The sequence below is a fragment of the Coregonus lavaretus genome, assembly GCF_964263955.1.
Source record: "Coregonus lavaretus genome assembly, chromosome: 20".
Taxonomy (NCBI): domain Eukaryota; kingdom Metazoa; phylum Chordata; class Actinopteri; order Salmoniformes; family Salmonidae; genus Coregonus; species Coregonus lavaretus.
The window spans coordinates 40,969,923-40,992,159 of record NC_140007.1 but is presented as its reverse complement, the minus strand read 5'-3'; the positions used below and the strand labels follow the sequence as shown (position 1 = coordinate 40,992,159).

Below are 22,237 nucleotides of genomic sequence, written 5' to 3'. Positions count from 1 at the left end.
TTGCCAAATGGCACCTACAGGACACTGACCGTGAGAAAAAATATTCTCTGGTCGGATTCTCTGGTTGAACTTTTTGGCCTGAATGCCAAGCGTCACGTCTGCAGGAAAACTGGCACCATCCTTACGGTGAAGCATGGTGGAGGCAGCGTCATGCTGTGGGGATGTTTTTCAGCGGCAGGGACTGGGAGACCAGTCAGGATTGAGGGAAAGATGAACAGAGCAAACATGCTCCAGAACGCTCAGGACCTCAGACTGGGGGCGAAGGTTCACCTTCCAACAGGACAACGACCCTAAGCACACAGCCAAGACAACGCAGGAGTGGCTTCGGGGCAAGTCTCTGAATGTCCTTGAGTGGCCCGACTTGAACCCGAACGAACATCTCTGGATAGACCTGAAAATAGCTGTGCAGCCACGCTCCCCATCCAACCTGACAGAGCTTGAGTGGATTCTGGGAGAAACTCCCCAAATACAGGTGTGCCAAGCTTGTAGTGTCATGCCCAATAAGACTCAAATTAATTTCATCCATTTGAGAATAAGGCTGTAACGTAACAAAATGTGAAAAAGTCAATGGGTCTGAATACTTTTCAGAATGCACTGTACTTCCCTATTGGACCCACCGCTATGCCATTTCTCTCCTGTTCTATTGGTTTTCATATCAACTTTCTTTCGTTGTCCGGGAGCCAAAGGCACCATCGTCATAGCAACCCATCACCATTTTTGCATCTTTAGATTCTCCCTCTTTCTAAGTTTCTAACAGAGATGTTTATTTCTGTCAGATATGGAACCGCTATCAGGTGCGCTGTTTAGAATGGTGTTTTCCCAGGTGTGCTGTTTTAGAATGGTGTTTTCCTGCAAATTGCATTTTGGCAAATGAAAATGACGTTTTATTGGCTGCTTCATTACATTTCTGTCATTCTGAGCACCGTGGGTGGACGCCCTAATGGGCTATGCACTCAATCCATAGGGGTCCGTAAAATGTCTCAAATATCTGGTATATTAAAATCTTCCCGGTCACGTTGTCCGCCACAACATGGTGTGTGTGTCACCCCCTTTGTTTATCTGTGGGTGTTTTCTCCTCTATCCAACAACTAGCTGCAGTGTGGTCAGGGAACAAACACTGACTGCTTCACATGATTGACATGCTGCTGAATCAGGTTTCTAAACCAGGAAGAACTGCCAGTCTGTCAGTCAAATTACAGAACTTGGCTACTAGCATATGAATACTGGCCGTGTCCGAATACCCATACTTGCGTTATGAACGGTAGGCATTTTTAGTATGCGATAAAGGAAAGGAAGAGACGGACCAGAATAGAAAAGCAGATGACATCAGTTGCCACTTTCAACCACAACCTTCAAGAACAACACAGATGATGTTGAATTTATCATCCAACGTTTTCTGTTTTCCAAGCTCTAAAATGGATAAAGATGCATTGTTACTAAATATGTGTTGTGTTTACTCACAACATTTTTACTGAACAAAAATATAAACGCAACATGCAACAATTTCTAAGATTTTACTGAGTTACAGTTCATATAAGGAAATCAGTCAATTGAAATAAATATATTAGACCCTAATCTATGGATTTTCACATGACTGGGAATAAAGATATGCGTCTGTTGGTCACAGATACCTTTAAAAAAAAGTAGGGGCGTGGATCAGAAAACCAATCAGTATCTGGTGTGACCACCATTTGCCTCATGCAGCGCAACACATCTCCTTCAAATATAGAGTTGATCAGGCTGTTGATTGTGGCCTGTGAAATGTTGTCCCACTCTTCAATGGCTGTGTGAAGTTGCTGGATATTCTGGATATTGGCGGGAACTGGAACACGCTTCATACACATCAATACAGAGCATCCCAAACATGCTCAATAGGGTGACATGTCTGGTGAGTATGCAGGCCATGGAAGAACTGGGACATTATCAGCTTCCAGGAATTGTGTACAGATCCTTGCGACATGGGGCTGTGCATTATCATGCTGAAACATGAGGTGATGGCGGTGGATGAATGGCACAACAATGTGCCTCAGGATCTCGTCATGATATCTCTGTGCATTCAAATTGCCGTCAATAAAATACAATTGGGTTCGTTGTCCGTAGCTTATGCCTGCCCATACCATAACCCCACCGCCACCATGGAGCACTCTGTTCACAACATTAACATCAGCAAACTGCTCGCCCACACGACACCATACACGTGGTCTGCGGTTGTGAAGCCAGTTGGACGTACTGCCAAATTCTCTATAACAACGTTGAAGGCAGCTTATGGTAGAGAAATTAACATTACATTATCTGGGAACAGCTCTGGTAGACATTCCTGCAGTCAGCATGCCTATTGCACGCTCCCTCAAAACTTGAGACATCTGTGGCATTGTGTTGTGTGACAAACCTGCTCATTTTAGAGTGGCCTTTTATTGTCCCCAGCACAAGGTGCACCTGTGTAATGATCATGCTGTTTAATCAGCTTCTTGGTATGCCACACCTGTCAGGAGGATGGATTATCTTGGCAAAGGAAAAATGCTCACTAACAGGGATGCAAACACATTTGAGAGAAATAAGCTTTTTATGCTTATGGTAAACATGGCACCAACACTTTACATGTTGCATTTATATTTTGGTTCAGTGTAAGTATGAATGAAGTCTAATAATGAAGTCTAATCTGATTTGTTGTGTTGGGGATGGGTGGGCATTAAATACTACTCTCCTGTCTGTTAGAATCAACCATTAGCTCATCCCAGGCTCTTCAAATAGAAACGACTACTCTGACCACTGACCAGTATTACTATACACTACCAGTCAAAAGTTTGGACACACCTACTCATTCAAGGGTTTGTCTTTATTTGTACTATTTTCTACATTTGTAGAATAATAGTGAAGACATCACAACTATGAAATAACACACACGGAATCATGAAGTAACCAATAAAAGTGTTAAACAAAATCAAAATATATTTTATATGTGAGATTCTTCAAAGTAGCCACCCTTTGCCTTGATGACAGCTTTGCACACTCTCGGCATTCTCTCAACCTGCTTCACCTGGAATGCTTTTCCAAAAGTCTTGAAGGAGTTCCCACAAATGCTGAGCACTTGTTGGCTGCTTTTCCTTCACTCTGCGGTCCAACTCATCCCAAACCATCACAATTGGGTTGAGGTCGGATGATTGTGGAGGCCAGGTCATCTGATGCAGCTCTCCATCACTCTCCTTCTTGGTCAAATAGCCCTTACACAGCCTGGAGGTGTGTTGGGTCATTGTCCTGTTGAAAAACAAATGATAGTCCCACTAAGCCCAAACCAGATGGGATGGCGTATCGCTGCAGAATGCTAATGTCCGTTGCGCTTGTTTCTTGGCCCAAGTCTCTTCTTGTTATTGGTGTCCTTATAGTAGTGGTTTCTTTGCAGCTATTCGACCATGAAGGCCTGATTCACACAGTCTCCTCTGAACATTTGATGTTGATGTGTCTGTTACTTGAACTCTGAAGCATTTATTTGGGCTGCAATTTCTGAGGCTGGTAACTAATGAACTTATCCTCTGCATCAGAGGTAACTCTGGGTCTTCCATTCCTGTGGCGGTCCTCATGAGAGCCAGTTTCATCATAGCGCTTGATGGTTTTTGGGACTGCACTTGAAGAAACTTTCAAAGTTCTTGAAAAGTTCTTTATTGATTGACCGTGTCTTAAAGTAATGATGGATTGTCGTTTCTCTTTGCTTATTTGAGCTGTTCTTGCCATAATATGGACTTGGTCTTTTACCAAATAGGGCTATCTTTTTATACCACCCCTACCTTGTCACAACACAACACAAGAAATTCCACAAATTAACTTTTAACAAGGCACCCCTGTTAATTGAAATGCATTCCAGGTGACTACCTCATGAAGCTGGTTGAGAGAATGCCGAGAGTGTGCAAAGCTGTCATCAAGGCAAAGGGTGGCTACTTTTGAAGAATCTCAAATATAAAATATATTTTGATTTTGTTTAACACTTTTATTGGTTACTTCATGATTCCGTGTGTGTTATTTCATAGTTTTGATGTCTTCGCTATTATTCTGCAATGGAGAAAATAGTAAAAATAAAGACAAACCCTTGAATGAGTAGGTGTGTCCAAACTTTTGACTGGTAGTGTACATACAGTATTACTACACCAACCCAGTCACCGTCTTGTCTGTTAGCTCTTCCCAAGTCTCATGGAATAGGACCTACTACAGCGTGCCGTCTGGTCTGTTAGCTCTTCCCAAGTCTCATGGAATAGGACCTACTACAGCGTGCCGTCTTGTCTGTTAGCTCTTCCCAAGTCTCATGGAATAGGACCTACTACAGCGTGCCGTCTTGTCTGTTAGCTCTTCCCAAGTCTCATGGAATAGGACCTACTACAGCGTGCCGTCTTGTCTGTTAGCTCTTCCCAAGTCTCATGGAATAGGACCTACTACAGCGTGCCGTCTTGTCTGTTAGCTCTTCCCAAGTCTCATGGAATAGGAACTACTACAGCGTGCTGACCTTCATCATGTCAGACTATGACCATATTCCTAGTCCACCAATACGGCTGTAGAAGGCATAAATGATATATTACATCATTTACGGTACATAGTAAATTCCTGTAACTGAAATGGTGTTTCATCTGGTTGAGAATTGATCCTTTCAGTTATACATGATGAAGTGTTGGGTAGTGGGCGATGGTCGATTTGGGGTTCAGAATGTAATCTGCCAGACTGCATGGTAACCACATCTCTCTGGAGTCAATTACTGTAGATGGAAACATACAGCATTTACGGTGTTGACCTTAACCCAGCAATGTTAAAGGTCAACATGGAGACAGATAATCACAAGTGAGCCGATGTGGTCAAGCTGAGCATTTGAATGGGTCATCAGCAAGCTGACTGGGGGGTTGAGTGTGTCTGAATGGGAGTAAATTAAAATAACATCCAACTAATAAAATGCAATAATAACATAATCCCTCAGTCCTGACCTCCCTATGGTTTACATGTCAAAGGGTCAATAATGACAAAATGGCTTTTACATTAAAGCCCCTTAAGGCAAACTAGGTGAGCTAAGCTGACTGCTGTAGTGTGTGTGTGTTCATAGACACTGTATATTCTAGATTGATAGCCAGAGGAGAGGAGGGTGGTGTCGGTGACCTCAAGTTGACCTTGGTCTTCAGCTGTCTGTCAGAGATCAGCCTTCACTCTCCCTGAGGGTCAGGGGTCAACAGGAAGTGTCACAGGGTCAGTATGATGGTTATGTTATGAGGGGTAGGATGGTTATGTTATGAGGGGTATGATGGTTATATTATGAGGGGTATGATGGTTATATTATGAGGGGTATGATGGTTATGTTATGAGGGATATGATGGTTATGTTATGAGGGGTATGATGGTTATGTTATGAGGGGTATGATGGTTATGTTATGAGGGGTATGATGGTTATGTTATGAGGGATATGATGGTTATGTTATGAGGGGTATGATGGTTATGTTATGAGGGGTATGATGGTTATGTTATGAGGGGTATGATGGTTATGTTATGAGGGGTATGATGGTTATGTTATGAGGGGTATGATGAGATGGTGTTTAAGATGGTTATGTTATGAGGGGTATGATGGTTATGTTATGAGGGGTATGATGAGATGGTTATGTTATGAGGGGTATGATATGATGGTGTTTAAGTGTGTAACTTACTCATGTTTAGGTAGTTTGCCCATTGAGCCAGTTGGCCCCAGTGAGTTAGGAGGCTGTTCTCCCATCAGCACATTCCTCTAGTGTGCGTCCCAAATGGCACCCTATTCCCTATATAGTGCACTACTTTTGACCTGAGCCTTATGGGCCCTAGTCAAAAGTAGTGCACTATATGGGGCTGTGAATTAAGTGCCATTTGGAACTCATTTCTGTAGTCTCAATACACTGGAAGCTGCTTTTGGCAGGGGAGATGGGGTGGGGTAACACTCATCCTGTCCTCTGTACTCTAATACATACAAACTGTAGCAGGTGTTGTTCACAAACGCTTGGTGATGTAGGCTTGTCCATGTTGCCCGGGTCATTTCCCGCTCTGTTTATGAATGTGTGGGTCTGTGTGATCTGTGGGAAATATGTGTCTCTAATATGGTCGTACATTTGGTAGGAGGTTAGGAAGTGCAGCTCAGTTTCCACCTCATTTTGAGTGCCAGGTCTGCCTACAGCGGCCTTTCTCAATAGCAAGGCTATGCTCACTGAGTCTGTACATAGTCAAAGCTTTCCTTAAGTTTGGGTCAGTCACAGTGGTCAGGTATTCTGCCACTGTGTACTCTCTGTTTAGGGCCAGACAGCATTCCAATTTGCTCAGTTTTTGCTTGATTCTTTCTAGGGCTGGGTGGTATATCGTATTTTACGATATATCATTATTGATGGACGGACTGGTTTGGGTTTTTACTTGACCTTCTATAACGGTATTTGAACGTTTGGTTTGTTGAATGTGATATGCCGTGGGTAATAGTTTACAAGCTACTTTAGTCATCCCTCTCCACTCTCTCAATGCTGCTTTCCACACAGACCTAGCCCCGCCCCCTGTCACTCAAGGAGTGCGTTTGTTGTTGCTTGACCACGAGACACTTGCGTTCTGTGTGCATAGTCAACGTAGCACATGCAACAATGTTGATGACAACGATGTATCCCACGTTGCTTCTTAATATAAAACCACAAGCGCTTTATAATTACACTTGGTTTGTGTTTCTTACAGCAAACAGCTAGTTTATATTTTCTAGCAAATTTTAGCTAAATTGTGTTCGCTGCTAATCACTAGTTAGCTGGCTAGCTAATAAATGTACTGAGTGAGGGCAAGCGTGGCTAGCTAATACATGTACTGAGTGAGAGCAAGCGTGGCTAGCTAATAAATGTACTGAGTGAGAGCAAGCGTGGCTAGCTAATACATGTACTGAGTGAGAGCAAGCGTGGCTAGCTAATACATGTACTGAGTGAGAGCAAGCGTGGCTAGCTAATACAGCCTGATACCAGTGCTGGTGTCGGCCTAAATCAGCATGTTGTTTGTGCAACAGTATCTTCTAAATCAGAGAGGAATAGGCGAAGCATGTATATGTTGGCTACATGAAGAAACATGTAGCAAAAGATTTAAAGGGTCCCCTAGGAAACACTGACCATCACTTTGGTTCCTACCCTGTCACAATAACTCCTCCCTGGCATTTTGCCAAACAACACTGTATTCAAAGTGAACTCTATATTTTTTATATTCTAACTATAGAATTAGAATAATCATTTTATTTCCATGAGTCCAACAGTTCACCCAAGTGTTTTGATCTAAATCGCAAGTCCAAAATTTGGTTAAAAAAAAAGGTATAGTTTTCTTGTCCATATTGTGCAGCCCTATGTGGCAGTGTGAAAAAGATCTCAAATGAGTGCAGGAAATTATTTGTGGTTGATTTGAACAGCATAAAACAGTCAGACTGCAGAAAGACCCATTTGAAATCCCTTGGAATGTATGTGTTGCCACCGTAGGGTCACGCAGTACAAATAAAACTTTAATTATTCAAAAATACTGTCATACCGTCAACATTAAATAAATAAAAAATACAGTGATAGTTTTTGCTTTCTCATAATTTGGTTGGGTCTAATTGTGTTGCTGTCCTGGGGCTCTGTGGGTTCTGTTTGTGTTTGTGAACAGAGCCCCAGAACCAGCTGGCCGAGGGGACTTTTCTCTAGGTTAATCTCTCTGTAGGTGAGGGCTTTGTGGTGGAATGTGTAGAATTTAACAGCTCTTTTCTGGATTTTGATAACTAACTCTCTCCCCTTCTCCCCCTCCCTCTCTTTCCATTGTTATTTGACACACTGTTATGTTCTCTCTCTCACTTTCCTGACCAACCAGTCTCTCTCATCACATGTTTATCTTCCTCTATTCTGAGCTGCCTGACACCAAGGGGGGCCGCTTGTTCTCGTGTGGGTGGGTGGGTGGTGGGGGTGGGGCTAGATCCACATTCGGTGCAATGTGTGCAAGCCTTTAGACTTACCCCACTCCTATGTCTCCCTGTGACGCTATCGCTATCGGTTGGTTGAGTGGTTAATGTCACTGCTCTTGGCACCTATGCAGTCCCAACACACTTCTATAGACAATGTCCTCTGTCTCCCTCCCCATGTCTGTCCCTGTCAATGAAAACGGAATAATACAGGGAAAAGTGTGATGACTGACGTGTGAATGTCTGTAGACATGCTTTAGAGTTAGTGTTCTGTCTGGGTCCTCTTGAGGTCCTATATCTTGATTGATTGTAGTAGTGTTTGTGTGGTGACTAGAGACGAACATCCATTTGTGTGTCATGTTGATTGATGGTAGTGTTAGTGTGGTGACTGACTGGTGACTGTGTGTGTCTTGTTGATTGATGGTAGTGTGGTGACTGACTGGGGACTGTGAGTGTCTTGTTGATTGATGGTAGTGTTAGTGTGATGACTGACTGGTGACTGTGTGTGTCTTGTTGATTGATGGTGTATTAGTGTGATGACTGACTGGTGACTGTGTGTGTCTTGTTGATTGATGGTGTGTTAGTGTGATGACTGACTGGTGACTGTGAGTGTCTTGTTGATTGATGGTAGTGTGGTGACTGAATGGTGACTGTGAGTGTCTTGTTGATTGATGGTAGTGTGGTGACTGACTGGTGACTGTGAGTGTCTTATTGAGTGATGGTAGTGTGGTGACTGACTGGTGACTGTGTGTGTGTCTTGTTGATTGATGTTAGTGTGGTGACTGACTGGTGACTGTGTATGTGTCTTGTTGATTGATGGTAGTGTGATGACTGACTGGTGACTGTGTGTGTGTCTTGTTGATTGATGGTAGTGTGGTGACTGACTGGTGACTGTGTGTGTCTTGTTGATTGATGGTAGTGTGGTGACTGACTGGTGACTGTGTGTGTCTTGTTGATTGATGGTAGTGTGTTGACTGAATGGTGACTGTGAGTGTGTCTTGTTGATTGATGGTAGTGTGTTGACTGACTGGTGACTGTGAGTGTGTCTTGTTGATTGATGGTAGTGTGTTGACTGACTGGTGACTGTGAGTGTCTTGTTGATTGATGGTGTGGTGACTGACTGGTGACTGTGAGTGTCTTGTTGATTGATGGTAGTGTGGTGACTGACTGGTGACTGTGAGTGTCTTGTTGATTGATGGTGTGGTGACTGACTGGTGACTGTGTGTGTCTTGTTGATTGATGGTAGTGTGGTGACTGACTGGTGACTGTGAGTGTCTTGTTGATTGATGGTGTGGTGACTGACTGGTGACTGTGTGTGTCTTGTTGATTGATGGTAGTGTGGTGACTGACTGGTGACTGTGAGTGTCTTGTTGATTGATGGTAGTGTGGTGACTGACTGGTGACTGTGAGTGTCTTGTTGATTGATGGTAGTGTGGTGACTGACTGGTGACTGTGAGTGTCTTGTTGATCGATGGTAGTGTGGTGACTGACTGGTGACTGTGTGTTGTGTTTTCTTCTCTTCTTCTCTGCTAGGTGACATCACACAGAAAGGCTATGAGAAGAAACGAGCCAAGCTGCTGGCCCCCTTCCTTCCTCAGATCACCAGTAAGTACTGTACTTTATCTTCCTCTTCCTCCCTCAGATCACCACCAAGTACTTTATCTTCCTCTTCCTCCCTCAGATCACCACCAAGTACTTTATCTTCCTCTTCCTCCCTCAGATCACCACCAAGTAATTTATCTTCCTCTTCCTCCCTCAGATCATCACCAAGTACTTTATCTTCCTCTTCCTCCCTCAGATCACCACCAAGTACTTTATCTTCCTCTTCCTCCCTCAGATCACCACCAAGTACTTTATCTTCCTCTTCCTCCCTCAGATCACCACCAAGTAATTTATCTTCCTCCCTCAGATCATCACCAAGTACTTTATCTTCCTCTTCCTCCCTCAGATCACCACCAAGTACTTTATCTTCCTCTTCCTCCCTCAGATCACCACCAAGTACTTTATCTTCCTCCCTCAGATCACCACCAAGTACTTTATCTTCCTCTTCCTCCTCTCTCTACTCCTCCTCCTCTTCTACTCCTCCTCCTCTTGACATTTATAATCCATGTGTCTCCTCATTGCAGAAGGTGACATAGTAGCATAGAGTTTTCAGCCTAACCCCAGACTCAAACGCATGCCTTTTCAACTATGTCTGTTTTGCATCAACAAGTCATTTTCATGGGGAAAGAATGCACAGAGAAACCAAAACTGTTCCACAGATAGTGGGTAGGCCTAACTGTACTGACCCCCGCCTCCCCCCATCCATAACATCTGTTTCATGGCTCTCTGCTGTGTCCTAGTGGTGGATTAAGGAACAGCGTCATTATTGCTCAAACATGTATTAAATGCAGCTAGCCTAGTGTTCCTTGACCCCCTTCACTTCAAACTTATTTTGCCCTTGTCCAATTTCTAGCTATGGCAGTTAGTCACTCGCTAGGGTGTAGCCTACAATTTCTTCCCCCTCTAGCTCTAGTCGGCCTGAACTCACGGGTCAGTTCCAGTCAGTCTCCATGGAAGGCCCGGAGTCAGCCAACAGACTGCCACTGGAGGATGTCCATGTCAAGTGTGTGTCAGTTTGTGGTGTGACCAAATCAAAATCATGCCTATTGGGGAACCCTGCTCTAGTGCATTAGTTATCAAACGATTGCTTAATTACCTGGAAAATGACTCCAGGAAAATCCCAAGTCTCTCAAGGTGTGGCACCATCTGATGTTGCTTCCGTATGTAACGTTGATAATGTACCCAGGTCGTCAGAGTTGGCATTAGGATGCTTTGAACCTGAAAGATCACCTCCTGCTTGTTCTGGCTGCGCATCGGAGCTTTCATCTGCTCGGTGTGTGTTTGTGTGTGTTTGTGTGTCTTTCTGAATGTTTGGGTGTGTGTGTGCTGTGTGTGTGTTAGAGCCAGGTGTCAACCATCCTATCTCTCTGTCCAGGTGTGGAGTTAGCTCTCCCAGACATCCAGCAGCAGTCGTCCTCCGGCCCTACCAGTGGTGAACCCAGCCCTGACTGTAGCCCTGCCAGTCCTGAGGCCTCTAGCCCCTCGTCTTCCTCCGGGGGGCGCAGAAACCGCAGCGGGGGGGCCAGGGACGACCGCTACAGATCAGGTACAGAGACACACACACACACAATGTACATTCATACAATCCTTTTGGAGATCACTGTATCTACCTCTATCACTCCAGTATCCCTGCACATTGTAAATATGGGACTGGACCTGACCCTGTTTATAGTTGACTTACTTCTCCTGTTCTTCTTATTTTTATTTTTATTTCTTGGTGTTTTTGTTCTACCTTGTTATTTTTAGTTCTACATTGATATTGATTACTGCATTGTTGGGGTTAGAGCAAGAAAGGCATTTTACTGTACTTCTGCACATGACATTAAAACTTGAAACATATTCAGATTCTCAACATTAAGCAGGAAACAATCCATGCTGTACAGAGGAAATGACATCCAACAACAACAACAGCAACAAGGATGTGTACAAGCCAAGTAGACTGAATAAGGGAATGTTGATACAAATGTTGAAATTGAGCTACATGTTAAGGTGCAACACACACTGAACACACACACACACACACTGAACACACACACTGAACACAATGGACACACACACACACTGGACACACACACACACACTGAAAACACACACACAGACTGAACACACACACAGACTGAACACACAGACTGAACACACACACTGAACACACACACTGAACGCACTTACACACACTGAACACACACACTGAACGCACTTACACACACTGAACACACTCACACACACTGAACGCACACACACACTGAACGCACACACACACACTGAACGCACACACACTCACACTGAACACACACACACACGCTGAACACACACACACTGAACACACACTGAACACACACACACTGAACACACACACTGAACGAACACACACTGAACACACAAACACTGAACGAACACACTGAACACACAGACACACACGCACACACTGAACACACACTCACACTCACACTGAACACACATACACACACTGAGCACAAACACACTGAACACTGAACACACACAGATCTCTACCATGCATGGCATGACAGTAGGAGTGGGGTGTGTGGGGGCTGGTGCCTGGCTTAAGGATAGTGGTTGGTTCTGATTGTGACTAAGGAGTCTAGTGGAAAACAGTTGGAGCAGTGACTGCCCTGCTCTTCCATCCCTGTATTACTGTCTGTTGTCTTTCTATTCTCTTGTTCCTGTTCTCATTCTTTCGCTCCCTCTCCGTCAGATATCCACACGGAGGCGGTACAGGCAGCGTTGGCCAAACACAAGGAGGAGAAGATGGCGTTGCCCATGCCCACCAAGCGCCGCTCAGCCTTCGTCCAGTCACCTGTAGACAACTGCACCCCTCCAGGTCACTACAATAGAGATCAAACTATGTTCTATGTAGGATTGCAAAATTTCACGAACTTTCCCCACATTTTCTGGTTTTCCAGATATCCTGGTTGGAAGATTCCTGGAATTTTTATGGAATAAGCAGGAAATCCGGGAGTCCTCCAACCAGGATTTTTGGGAAAACCAGGGAATTTTGGGAATGTTACCTCAATTTTGCAACCCTAGTTATATGTTTGAGTAGTACTCTGTGGTGGTCAATAACTAACCCTGGTCCTGAAGAGATACAGTACAGGGTGTGCACTGTGCATGCTTTAGTTCCAGCCCAGCATTAACACACCTGACTCAGCGCACTCAAAGTCTTGATGTAAAGTAACTTTTGATGAGTTGGTTTAGGTGTGGGTCGGGACAAAAGCCTGCACGCCCTGTAGCTCTTCAGGACCAGGGATGGTTGGGTATCACTGCTTTATCTCTAGTAAGAACAGGAGGATCCACTGTTCCCTGTTCACTAACAATGTAACCCACCTGGGGGATGTCACGGCAGTCATTTTGCGCCACAAAGCTCACCACACGTCACCTAAATACTGTCTGGTAGCGTCTTTTACCTCTTGTGAAATGAATTTCAACTGCACCTCACTAATGTCGCAGTTGTAAATGAGAACTTGTTCTCAACTGGCTTACCTGGTTAAATATATATATATATTTTTTAATGTGGTTCTGTCTTCCTGTCAGACACGTCGTCAGCATCTGAGGACGAGGGTTCCCTGCGTCGCCAGGTGGCTCTGAGTGCAGTGCTGGCCCAGAGCCTCCAGAGCCCAGATTACTGGATAAACCGCTCAGTGCAGAGCTCCTCCACCTCCTCCTCCGCCTCCTCCACCCTGTCTCACGGAGAGAATAAGACTCCCACTTCCGCGCTGGCCGACATACTGGCAAGCACACGCATAGGTAACACACACACTCTGCAAACACACACACACACACACACACACAACCACACGTGCATAGGTAGACCAATCCAAGATGGCATAGCAGTGCGGTCGTGTTCTTTGTTGTGTGTCTGTGTAAATAGCCAGTTTTTTTGTATTTTTTGTATTTTTCGTACATATTTCCCTATCACACTTTTAATCCTTCTACAAAATATACTTTCCTGCAACCCGCCTCACTCAATGTGGAACGGATTCTATTATTGACCTTTTATCTAGAATCTCCAGTTGATACCAGCTAGCCAGCTAACTAGCTACTTGCTATTAGCCACCGTTAGCGGTTTTCACCCAGAACATCGGATTTTCTGCCGGAATAACTGAATCACTGGACATTAACACCGGATCGCAACTAGCTAGCCGCAACCGAATTGGATGTTGCTGTTTGGCTAATCACCACTGCCCCTGAAGCAAGCACCAGTTAGCCTTGAGCCAGGCCCATATCCCGGCTATCTACCTCTCTGTCTACCGGACGGGAGTAGCCAGCTAACTAGCTACTTGCCATTAGCCACCGCTAGCGGTTTCTCACCATTGTCCGTGGCCTGCACTACCTACCAGCCAGCTCTAGTCTGGACTATTATCCGCCAGTCTGCACTGTCTGCACAGCGCGTTATCGACCCAGAACATATCGGTTTTTCTGCCGGAATCACTGATTCACTGGACCTTTAACACCGGATCATCGTAGCTAGATAGCTGCAATCAAATGGACATTGTTGTTGGCTAATCAGCCTCGAGCTAGCCGTGAGCCAGGCCCTTCTCCCGGCTATCTACCTCTCTGTCAACCGGACGGGACCTCCTAGTGTTGACACGGAGCCCCGTCGATCCAACACGACTGGTCTGCCGACGAAATCGTCTGATGTGATTACAACAGGTTCTGCTAGCCCCGGCCCGCTAGCACACGCTAGCCGTGGCCTCTTGCTTGCTAGTGCTATAGCAGCCCCCAAACTACCTCTGAACTCTCCTATTGCTGTTCACCGGACCTTATGATAACTCAGCTATACAGCTGATGCCTGCTGGACTGTTCCTTTATACGGTACCGCATCCTGTTTATGTTTTAGCCTCAGCCTAAACTTTGTTGCCATTACCAGCTGTTGTCTTAGTTCTCGAATAACACCTGTGATTGCTTTATGCCTCTCTCCCATTTCAATATGCCTTGCTTATTGCTGTTTCGGTTATTTCTTATTGTACTATTTCACTGTAGATCCCCCAGCCCAGCTCAACCTGCCATAGATGGCTCCTTTGTACCACCCCCCATACACGCGGAGACGGACACAATCAGTGCCTCCAGTGATGCTATCTCTTTCATCGTTATCCAACGCTTAGATTTACCTCCACTGTACTCATATCCTTCCTTATCATTTTCTGTACATAATGCCCTGAATCTATTCTACAACGCCCGGAAACCTGCCCCTTTTTTTCTCTGTACCCAACGCACTAGAAGACCAGTACTTAAAGCCTTTAGCCGTATCCTTATTCTACTCCTCCTCTGTTCCTCTGGTGATGTAGAGGTTAACCCAGGCCCTGTAACCCCCAGTATCACTCCTACTCCCCAGGCGTTATCATTTGTTGACTTCTGTAACCGTAAAAGCATTGGTTTCTTGCACGTTAACATCCGAAGCCTCCTCCCTAAGTTTGAGTTATTCACTGCGTTAGCACACTCCGCCAACCCTGATGTCCTAGCAGTGTCTGAATCCTGGCTTAGGAAGGCCACCAAAACTTCAGAATTGTCCATCCCCAACTACAACATTTTCCGTCTCGATAGAACTGCCAAAGGGGGTGGGGTTGCAATCTACTGTAGAGATTATCCAGGTCTGTGCCCAAACAGTTTGAGCTTCTACTTCTAAAAATCCACCTTTCCAGAAATAGTCTCTCACTGTTTCCGCTTGCTACAGACCCCCCTCAGCCCCGAGCTGTGCCCTGGACACCATATGTGAACTGATTGCCCCCCATCTATCCTCAGAGTTCGTACTGCTTGGTGACCTAAACTGGGATATGCTTAACACCCCGGCCAACCTACAATCTAAACTAAACAAATGATCAACGAACCTACCAGGTACAACCCTAAATCTGTAAACATGGGCACCCTCATAGATATCATCCTGACAAATTTAACCTCTAAATACACCTCCGCTCTTTTCAACCAGGATCTCAGCGATCACTGCCTTATTGCATGCGTCCGTAATGGGTCCCGCGGTCAAACGACCACCCCTCATCACTGTCAAACGCTCCCTAAAACACTTTAGCGAGCAGGCCTTTCTAATTGACCTGGCCCGGGTATCCTGGATGGATATTGACCTCATTCCGTCAGTAGAGGATGCCTGGTTGTTCTTTAAAAGTGCTTTCCTCTCAATCTTAAATAAGCATGCCCCATTCAAAAAATTGAGAACTAAGAACAGATATAGCCCCTGGTTGACTTGACTGCCCTTGACCAGCACAAAAATATCCTGTGGCGTACTGCATTAGCATCGAACATCCCCCGCGATATGCAACTTTTCAGGGAAGTCAGGAACCAATATACACAATCAGTTAGGAAAGCAAAGGCTAACTTTTTCAAACAGAAATGTGCATCCTGTAGCACTAACTCCAAAAAGTTTTGGGACACTGTAAAGTCCATGAAAAATAAGAGCACCTCCTCCCAACTGCCCACTGCACTGAGGCTAGGAAACACTGTCACCACCGATAAATCTACAATAATCGAGAATTTCAACAAGCATTTTGCTACGGCTGGCCATGCTCTCCACCTAGCTACCACTACCCTGGCCACCAGCTCTGCACCCTCCCCCCCACCCCCCCCCCCCCCCCCCCCCCCCCAATCTGGACCCTTTCTTTCTAAAATTAGCCGCTGAAATTGTCGCAACCCCTATTACTAGCCTGTTCAACCTCTCTTTCGTAACGTCTGAGATCCCCAGAGATTGGAAATCTGCCGCGGTCATCCCCCTCTTCAAAGGGGGTGACACTCTAGATCCAAACTGTTACAGACCTATATCCATCCTGCCCTGCCTTTCGAAAGTATTTGAAAGCCAAGTTATCAAACAGATCACCGACCATTTCGAATCCCACCGTACCTTCTCCGCTATGCAATCCGGTTTCCGAGCTGGTCATGGGTGCACCTCAGCCACACTCAAGGTCTTAAACGATATTATAACCGCGATCGATAAAAGACAGTACTGCGCAGCCGTCTTCATCGACCTGTCCAAGGCTTTCGACTCTGTCAACCACCACATTCTTATTGGCAGACTAAATAGCCTTGGTTTCTCTAATGACTGCCTCACCTGGTTCACCAACTACTTCTCAGATAGAGTTCAATGTGTCAAATCGGAGGGCCTGTTGTCTGGACCTCTGGCCGTCTCTATGGGGGTGCCACATGGTTCAATTCTCGGGCCGACTCTATTCTCTGTGTATATCAATGATGTTGCTCTTGCTGCTGGTGACGCTCGGATCCACCTCTTTGCGGACGACACCATTTTGTATACATCTGGCCCCTCATTGGACACTTTGTTAACAAACCTCCAAACTAGCTTCAACGCCATACAACACTCCTTCCGTAGCCTCCAACTGCTCTTAAACACTAGTAAAACTAAATGCATGCTCTTCAGCCGAACGCTGCTTGCACCCGCCCACCCGACTAGAATCACTACTCTCGGCGGGTCTGACCTAGAGTATGTGGACAACTACAAATACCTAGGTGTCTGGTTAGACTGTAAACTCTCATTCCAGACTCACAGTAAGCATCTCCAATCAAAAGTTAGATCTAGAATCGGCTTCCTATTTCGCAACAAAGCCTCCTTCACTCATGCTGCCAAACATGCCCTCGCAAAACTGACTATCCTACCGATCCTTGACTTCGGCGATGTCATTTACAAAATAGCCTCCAACACTCTACTCAGCAAATTGGATGTAGTCTATCACAGTGCCATCCGTATTGTCACCAAAGCCCCATATACTACCCACCATTGTGACCTGTACGCTCTTGTTGGCTGGCCCTAACTACATATTCATCGCCAAACCCACTGGCTCCAGGTCATCTATAAATCACTGCTAGGCAAATCCCCGTCTTACCTTAGCTCACTGGTCATCATAGCAACACCCACCCGTAGTCTGCGCTCCAGCAGGTATATCTCACTGGTCATCCCCAAAGCCAACACCACCTTTGGCCGCCATTCCTTCCAGTTCTCTGCTGCCAATGACTGGAACGAACTGCAAAAATCTCTGAAGCTGGAGACTCTTATCTCCCTCACTAACTTTAAGCGTCAGTTGTCAGAGCAGCTTACCGATCACTGCACCTGTACACAGCCATTCTGAAATTAGCCCACCCAACTACCTCATCCCCATATTGTTATTTATTTTGCTAATTTGCACCCCAGTATCTCTATTTGCACATCATCTTTTGCACATCTATCATTCCAGTGTTAATACGAAATTTTAACTATTTTGCACATAGCCTATTTATTGCCTTACCTCCATAACTTACTACATTCGCACACACTGTATATATATTTTCTGTTTGTATTTTTGACTTTATGTTTTGTTTACCCCATATGTAACTCTGTGTTGTTGTTTTTATCGCACTGCTTTGCTTTATCTTGGCCAGGTCGCAGTTGTAAATGAGAACTTGTTCTCAACTGGCTTACCTGGTTAAATAAAGGTGGAGGAAAAAATAATAATAAGACACACACGCATACAGTGAGGGGAAAAATTATTTGATCCCCTGCTGATTTTGTACGTTTGCCCACTGACAAAGACATGATTAGTCTATAATTTTAATGGTAGGTTTATTTGAACAGTGAGAGACAGAATAACAACAAAAAAATCCAGATAAACGCATGTCAAAAATGTTATAAATTGATTTGCATTTTAATGAGGGAAATAAGTATTTGACCCCTCTGCAAAACATGACTTAGTACTTGGTGGCAAAACCCTTGTTGGCAATCACAGAGGTCAGACGTTTCCTGTAGTTGGCCACCAGGCTGATGTTTGGCAACTCGAACCTTCAGCTCCCTCCACAGATTTTCTATGGGATTAAGGTCTGGAGACTGGCTAGGCCACTCCAGGACCTTAATGTGCTTCTTCTTGAGCCACTCCTTTGTTGCCTTGGCCGTGTGTTTTGGGTCATTGTCATGCTGGAATACCCATCCACGACCCATTTTCAGTGCCCTGGCTGAGGGAAGGAGGTTCTCACCCAAGATTTGACAGTACATGGCCCCGTCCATCGTCCCTTTGATGCGGTGAAGTTGTCCTGTCCCCTTAGCAGAAAAACACCCCCAAAGCATAATGTTTCCACCTCCATGTTTGACGGTGGGGATGGTGTTCTTGGGGTCATAGGCAGCATTCCTCCTCCTCCAAATACGGCGAGTTGAGTTGATGCCAAAGAGCTCGATTTTGGTCTCATCTGACCACAACACTTTCACCCAGTTCTCCTCTGAATCATTCAGATGTTCATTGGCGAACTTCAGACGGGCCTGTATATGTGCTTTCTTGAGCAGAGGGACCTTGCGGGTGCTGCAGAATTTCAGTCCTTCACGGCGTAGTGTGTTACCAATTGTTTTCTTGGTGACTATGGTCCCTGCTGCCTTGAGATCATTGACACGATCCTCCCGTGTAGTTCTGGGCTGATTCCTCACCGTTCTCATGATCATTGCAACTCCACGAGGTGAGATCTTGCATGGAGCCCCAGGCCGAGGGAGATTGACAGTTCTTTTGTGTTTCTTCTATTTGTGAATAATCGCACCAACTGTTGTCACCTTCTCACCAAGCTGCTTGGCGATGGTCTTGTAGCCCATTCCAGCCTTGTGTAGGTCTATAATCTTGTCCCTGCCATCCTTGGAGAGCTCTTTGGTATTGGCCATGGTGGAGAGTTTGGAATCTGATTGATTGATTGCTTCTGTGGACAGGTGTCTTTTATGCAGGTAACAAGCTGAGATTAGGAGCACTCCCTTTAAGAGTGTGCTCCTAATCTCAGCTCGTTACCTGTATAAAGACACCTGGGAGCCAGAAATCTTTCTGATTGAGAGGGGGTCAAATACTTATTTCCCTCATTAAAATACAAATCAATTTATAACATTTTTGACATGCGTTTTTCTGGATGTTGTTGTTGTTATTCTGTCTCTCACTGTTCAAATAAACCTACCATTAAAATTATAGACTGATCATTTCTTTGTCAGTGGGCAAACGTACAAAATCAGCAGGGGATCAAAAACTTTTTTCCCTCACTGTAGGTAAGACAAACAAACAAACAAACGGCCACGCATGCGTATGTTAACCCACACAGACACCCCTCTGTAAGTCTAACATCCTGCAATTTAACAGGGGTGGATGACAGACAACACAGGTTTAGGGGTCCTATAGAATATAACTTAAGATAAGTAAACCTTAACATCTGAGTGTCTAACTGTCCCCTCCTCTCCACCCTTTTCTCCAGAGAACAGTGTCCCCCCAGACGTGACGTCCTCCACCCCTGAGAGGGGTACAAGGGTGGACTCCAGAGTGGACCTGCCCCCCAATGCTATGCCCAGGGCGATGCCCCGAGGACAGAGCCGCACCAGCATGCTGGATACCACCGCTGACGGTATGCACACACACACTGCAGAACACACTGCAGAACACACTGTAGAACAGCAACACACTGTAGAACACACTGTAGAACAGCAACACACTGTAGAACACGCTGCAGAACAGTAACACACTGCAGAACACACCGCAGAACAGCAACACACTGTAGAACAGCAACACACTGTAGAACACACTGTAAAACAGCAACACACTGTAGAACACGCTGCAGAACAGTAACACACTGCAGAACACACCGCAGAACAGTAACACACTGCAGAACACACCGCAGAACAGTAACACACTGCAGAACACACCGCAGAACAGCAACACACTGCAGAACACACTGTAGAACCGCAACACACTGTAGAACACACTGTAAAACAGCAACACACTGTAGAACACGCTGCAGAACAGCAACACACTGCAGAACACACCGCAGAACAGTAACACACTGTAGAACAGCAACACACTGCAGAACAGCAACACACTGTAGAACACACTGTAGAACAGCAACACACTGTAGAACACACTGTAGAACAGCAACACACTGTAGAACATACCGCAGAACAGCAACACACTGCAGAACACACTGTAGAACAGCAACACACTGTAGAACACACTGTAAAACAGCAACACACTGTAGAACAGCAACACACTGTAGAACACACTGTAGATCAGTAACACACTGTAGAACACACTGCAGAACAGCAACACACTGTAGAACAGCAACACACTGCAGAACAGCAACACACTGTAGAACACACTGTAGAACAGCAACACACTGTAGAACCGCAACACACTGCAGAACAGCAACACACTGTAGAACACACTGTAGAACAGCAACACACTGTAGAACCGCAACACACTGTAGAACACACTGTAGAACAGCAACACACTGTAGAACCGCAACACACTGTAGAACAGCAACACACTGCAGAGCAGTAACACACTGCAGAACACACTGTAGAACAGCAACACACTGCAGAACACACTGTAGAACAGGAACACACTGCAGAACACACTGCAGAACAGTAACACACTGTAGAACAGCAACACACTGCAGAACAGCAACACACTGTAGAACACACTGTAGAACAGCAACACACTGTAGAACCGCAACACACTGTAGAACACACTGTAGAACAGCAACACACTGTAGAACCACAACACACTGTAGAACACACTGCAGAGCAGTAACACACTGCAGAACACACTGTAGAACAGCAACACACTGCAGAACACACTGTAGAACAGGAACACACTGCAGAACACACTGTAGAACAGCAACACACTGTAGAACACACTGCAGAACACACTGCAGAACAGTAACACACTGTAGAACACACTGCAGAACAGCAACACACTGTAGAACACACTGCAGAACAGCAACACACTGTAGAACACACTGCAGAACAGCAACACACTGCAGAACAGCAACACACTGTAGAACACACTGCAGAACAGCAACACACTGTAGAACACACTGCAGAACAGCAACACACTGTAGAACACACTGCAGAACAGCAACACACTGTAGAACACACCGCAGAACAGTAACACACTGTAGAACACACTGCAGAACAGCAACACACTGCAGAACAGCAACACACTGCAGAACACACTGCAGAACAGCAACACACTGTAGAACACACTGCAGAACAGCAACACACTGCAGAACACACTGCAGAACAGCAACACACTGTAGAACAGCAACACACTGCAGAACACGCTGCAGAACAGCAACACACTGTAGAACACACTGTAGAACAGCAACACACTGCAGAACACACTGTAGAACAGCAACACACTGTAGAACAGCAACACACTGTAGAACAGCAACACACTGTAGAACAGCAACACACTGTAGAACACACTGTAGAACAGCAACACACTGTAGAACACACTGCAGAACAGCAACACACTGTAGAACACACTGTAGAACAGCAACACACTGCAGAACAGCAACACACTGTAGAACACACTGTAGAACAGCAACACACTGCAGAACAGCAACACACTGTAGAACAGCAACACACTGTAGAACAGCAACACACTGTAGAACACACTGTAGAACAGCAACACACTGCAGAACACACTGTAGAACAGCAACACACTGTAGAACAGCAACACACTGTAGAACAGCAACACACTGTAGAACACACTGTAGAACAGCAACACACTGCAGAACAGCAACACACTGTAGAACACACTGTAGAACAGCAACACACTGCAGAACAGCAACACACTGTAGAACACACTGTAGAACAGCAACACACTGTAGAACAGCAACACACTGTAGAACACACTGTAGAACAGCAACACACTGCAGAACACACTGTAGAACAGCAACACACTGCAGA

At 45.3% G+C, this 22,237-nt stretch overlaps 1 protein-coding gene across 1 annotated transcript in view; it reads left to right on the top strand.

Annotated features, from left to right (window-relative positions):
• Positions 1–22,237, top strand: part of LOC311147283 (disco-interacting protein 2 homolog B-A) — an 86,044-nt gene that overhangs the window by 28,968 nt on the left and 34,839 nt on the right. Inside the window, exons 2-6 of the mRNA XM_084183967.1 lie at positions 9,463–9,534; positions 10,907–11,077; positions 12,245–12,370; positions 13,081–13,293; positions 19,747–19,893. Coding sequence (XP_084040093.1) covers positions 9,463–9,534; positions 10,907–11,077; positions 12,245–12,370; positions 13,081–13,293; positions 19,747–19,893 — 729 coding nt within the window. The remainder of the gene's footprint in view (positions 1–9,462; positions 9,535–10,906; positions 11,078–12,244; positions 12,371–13,080; positions 13,294–19,746; positions 19,894–22,237) is intronic.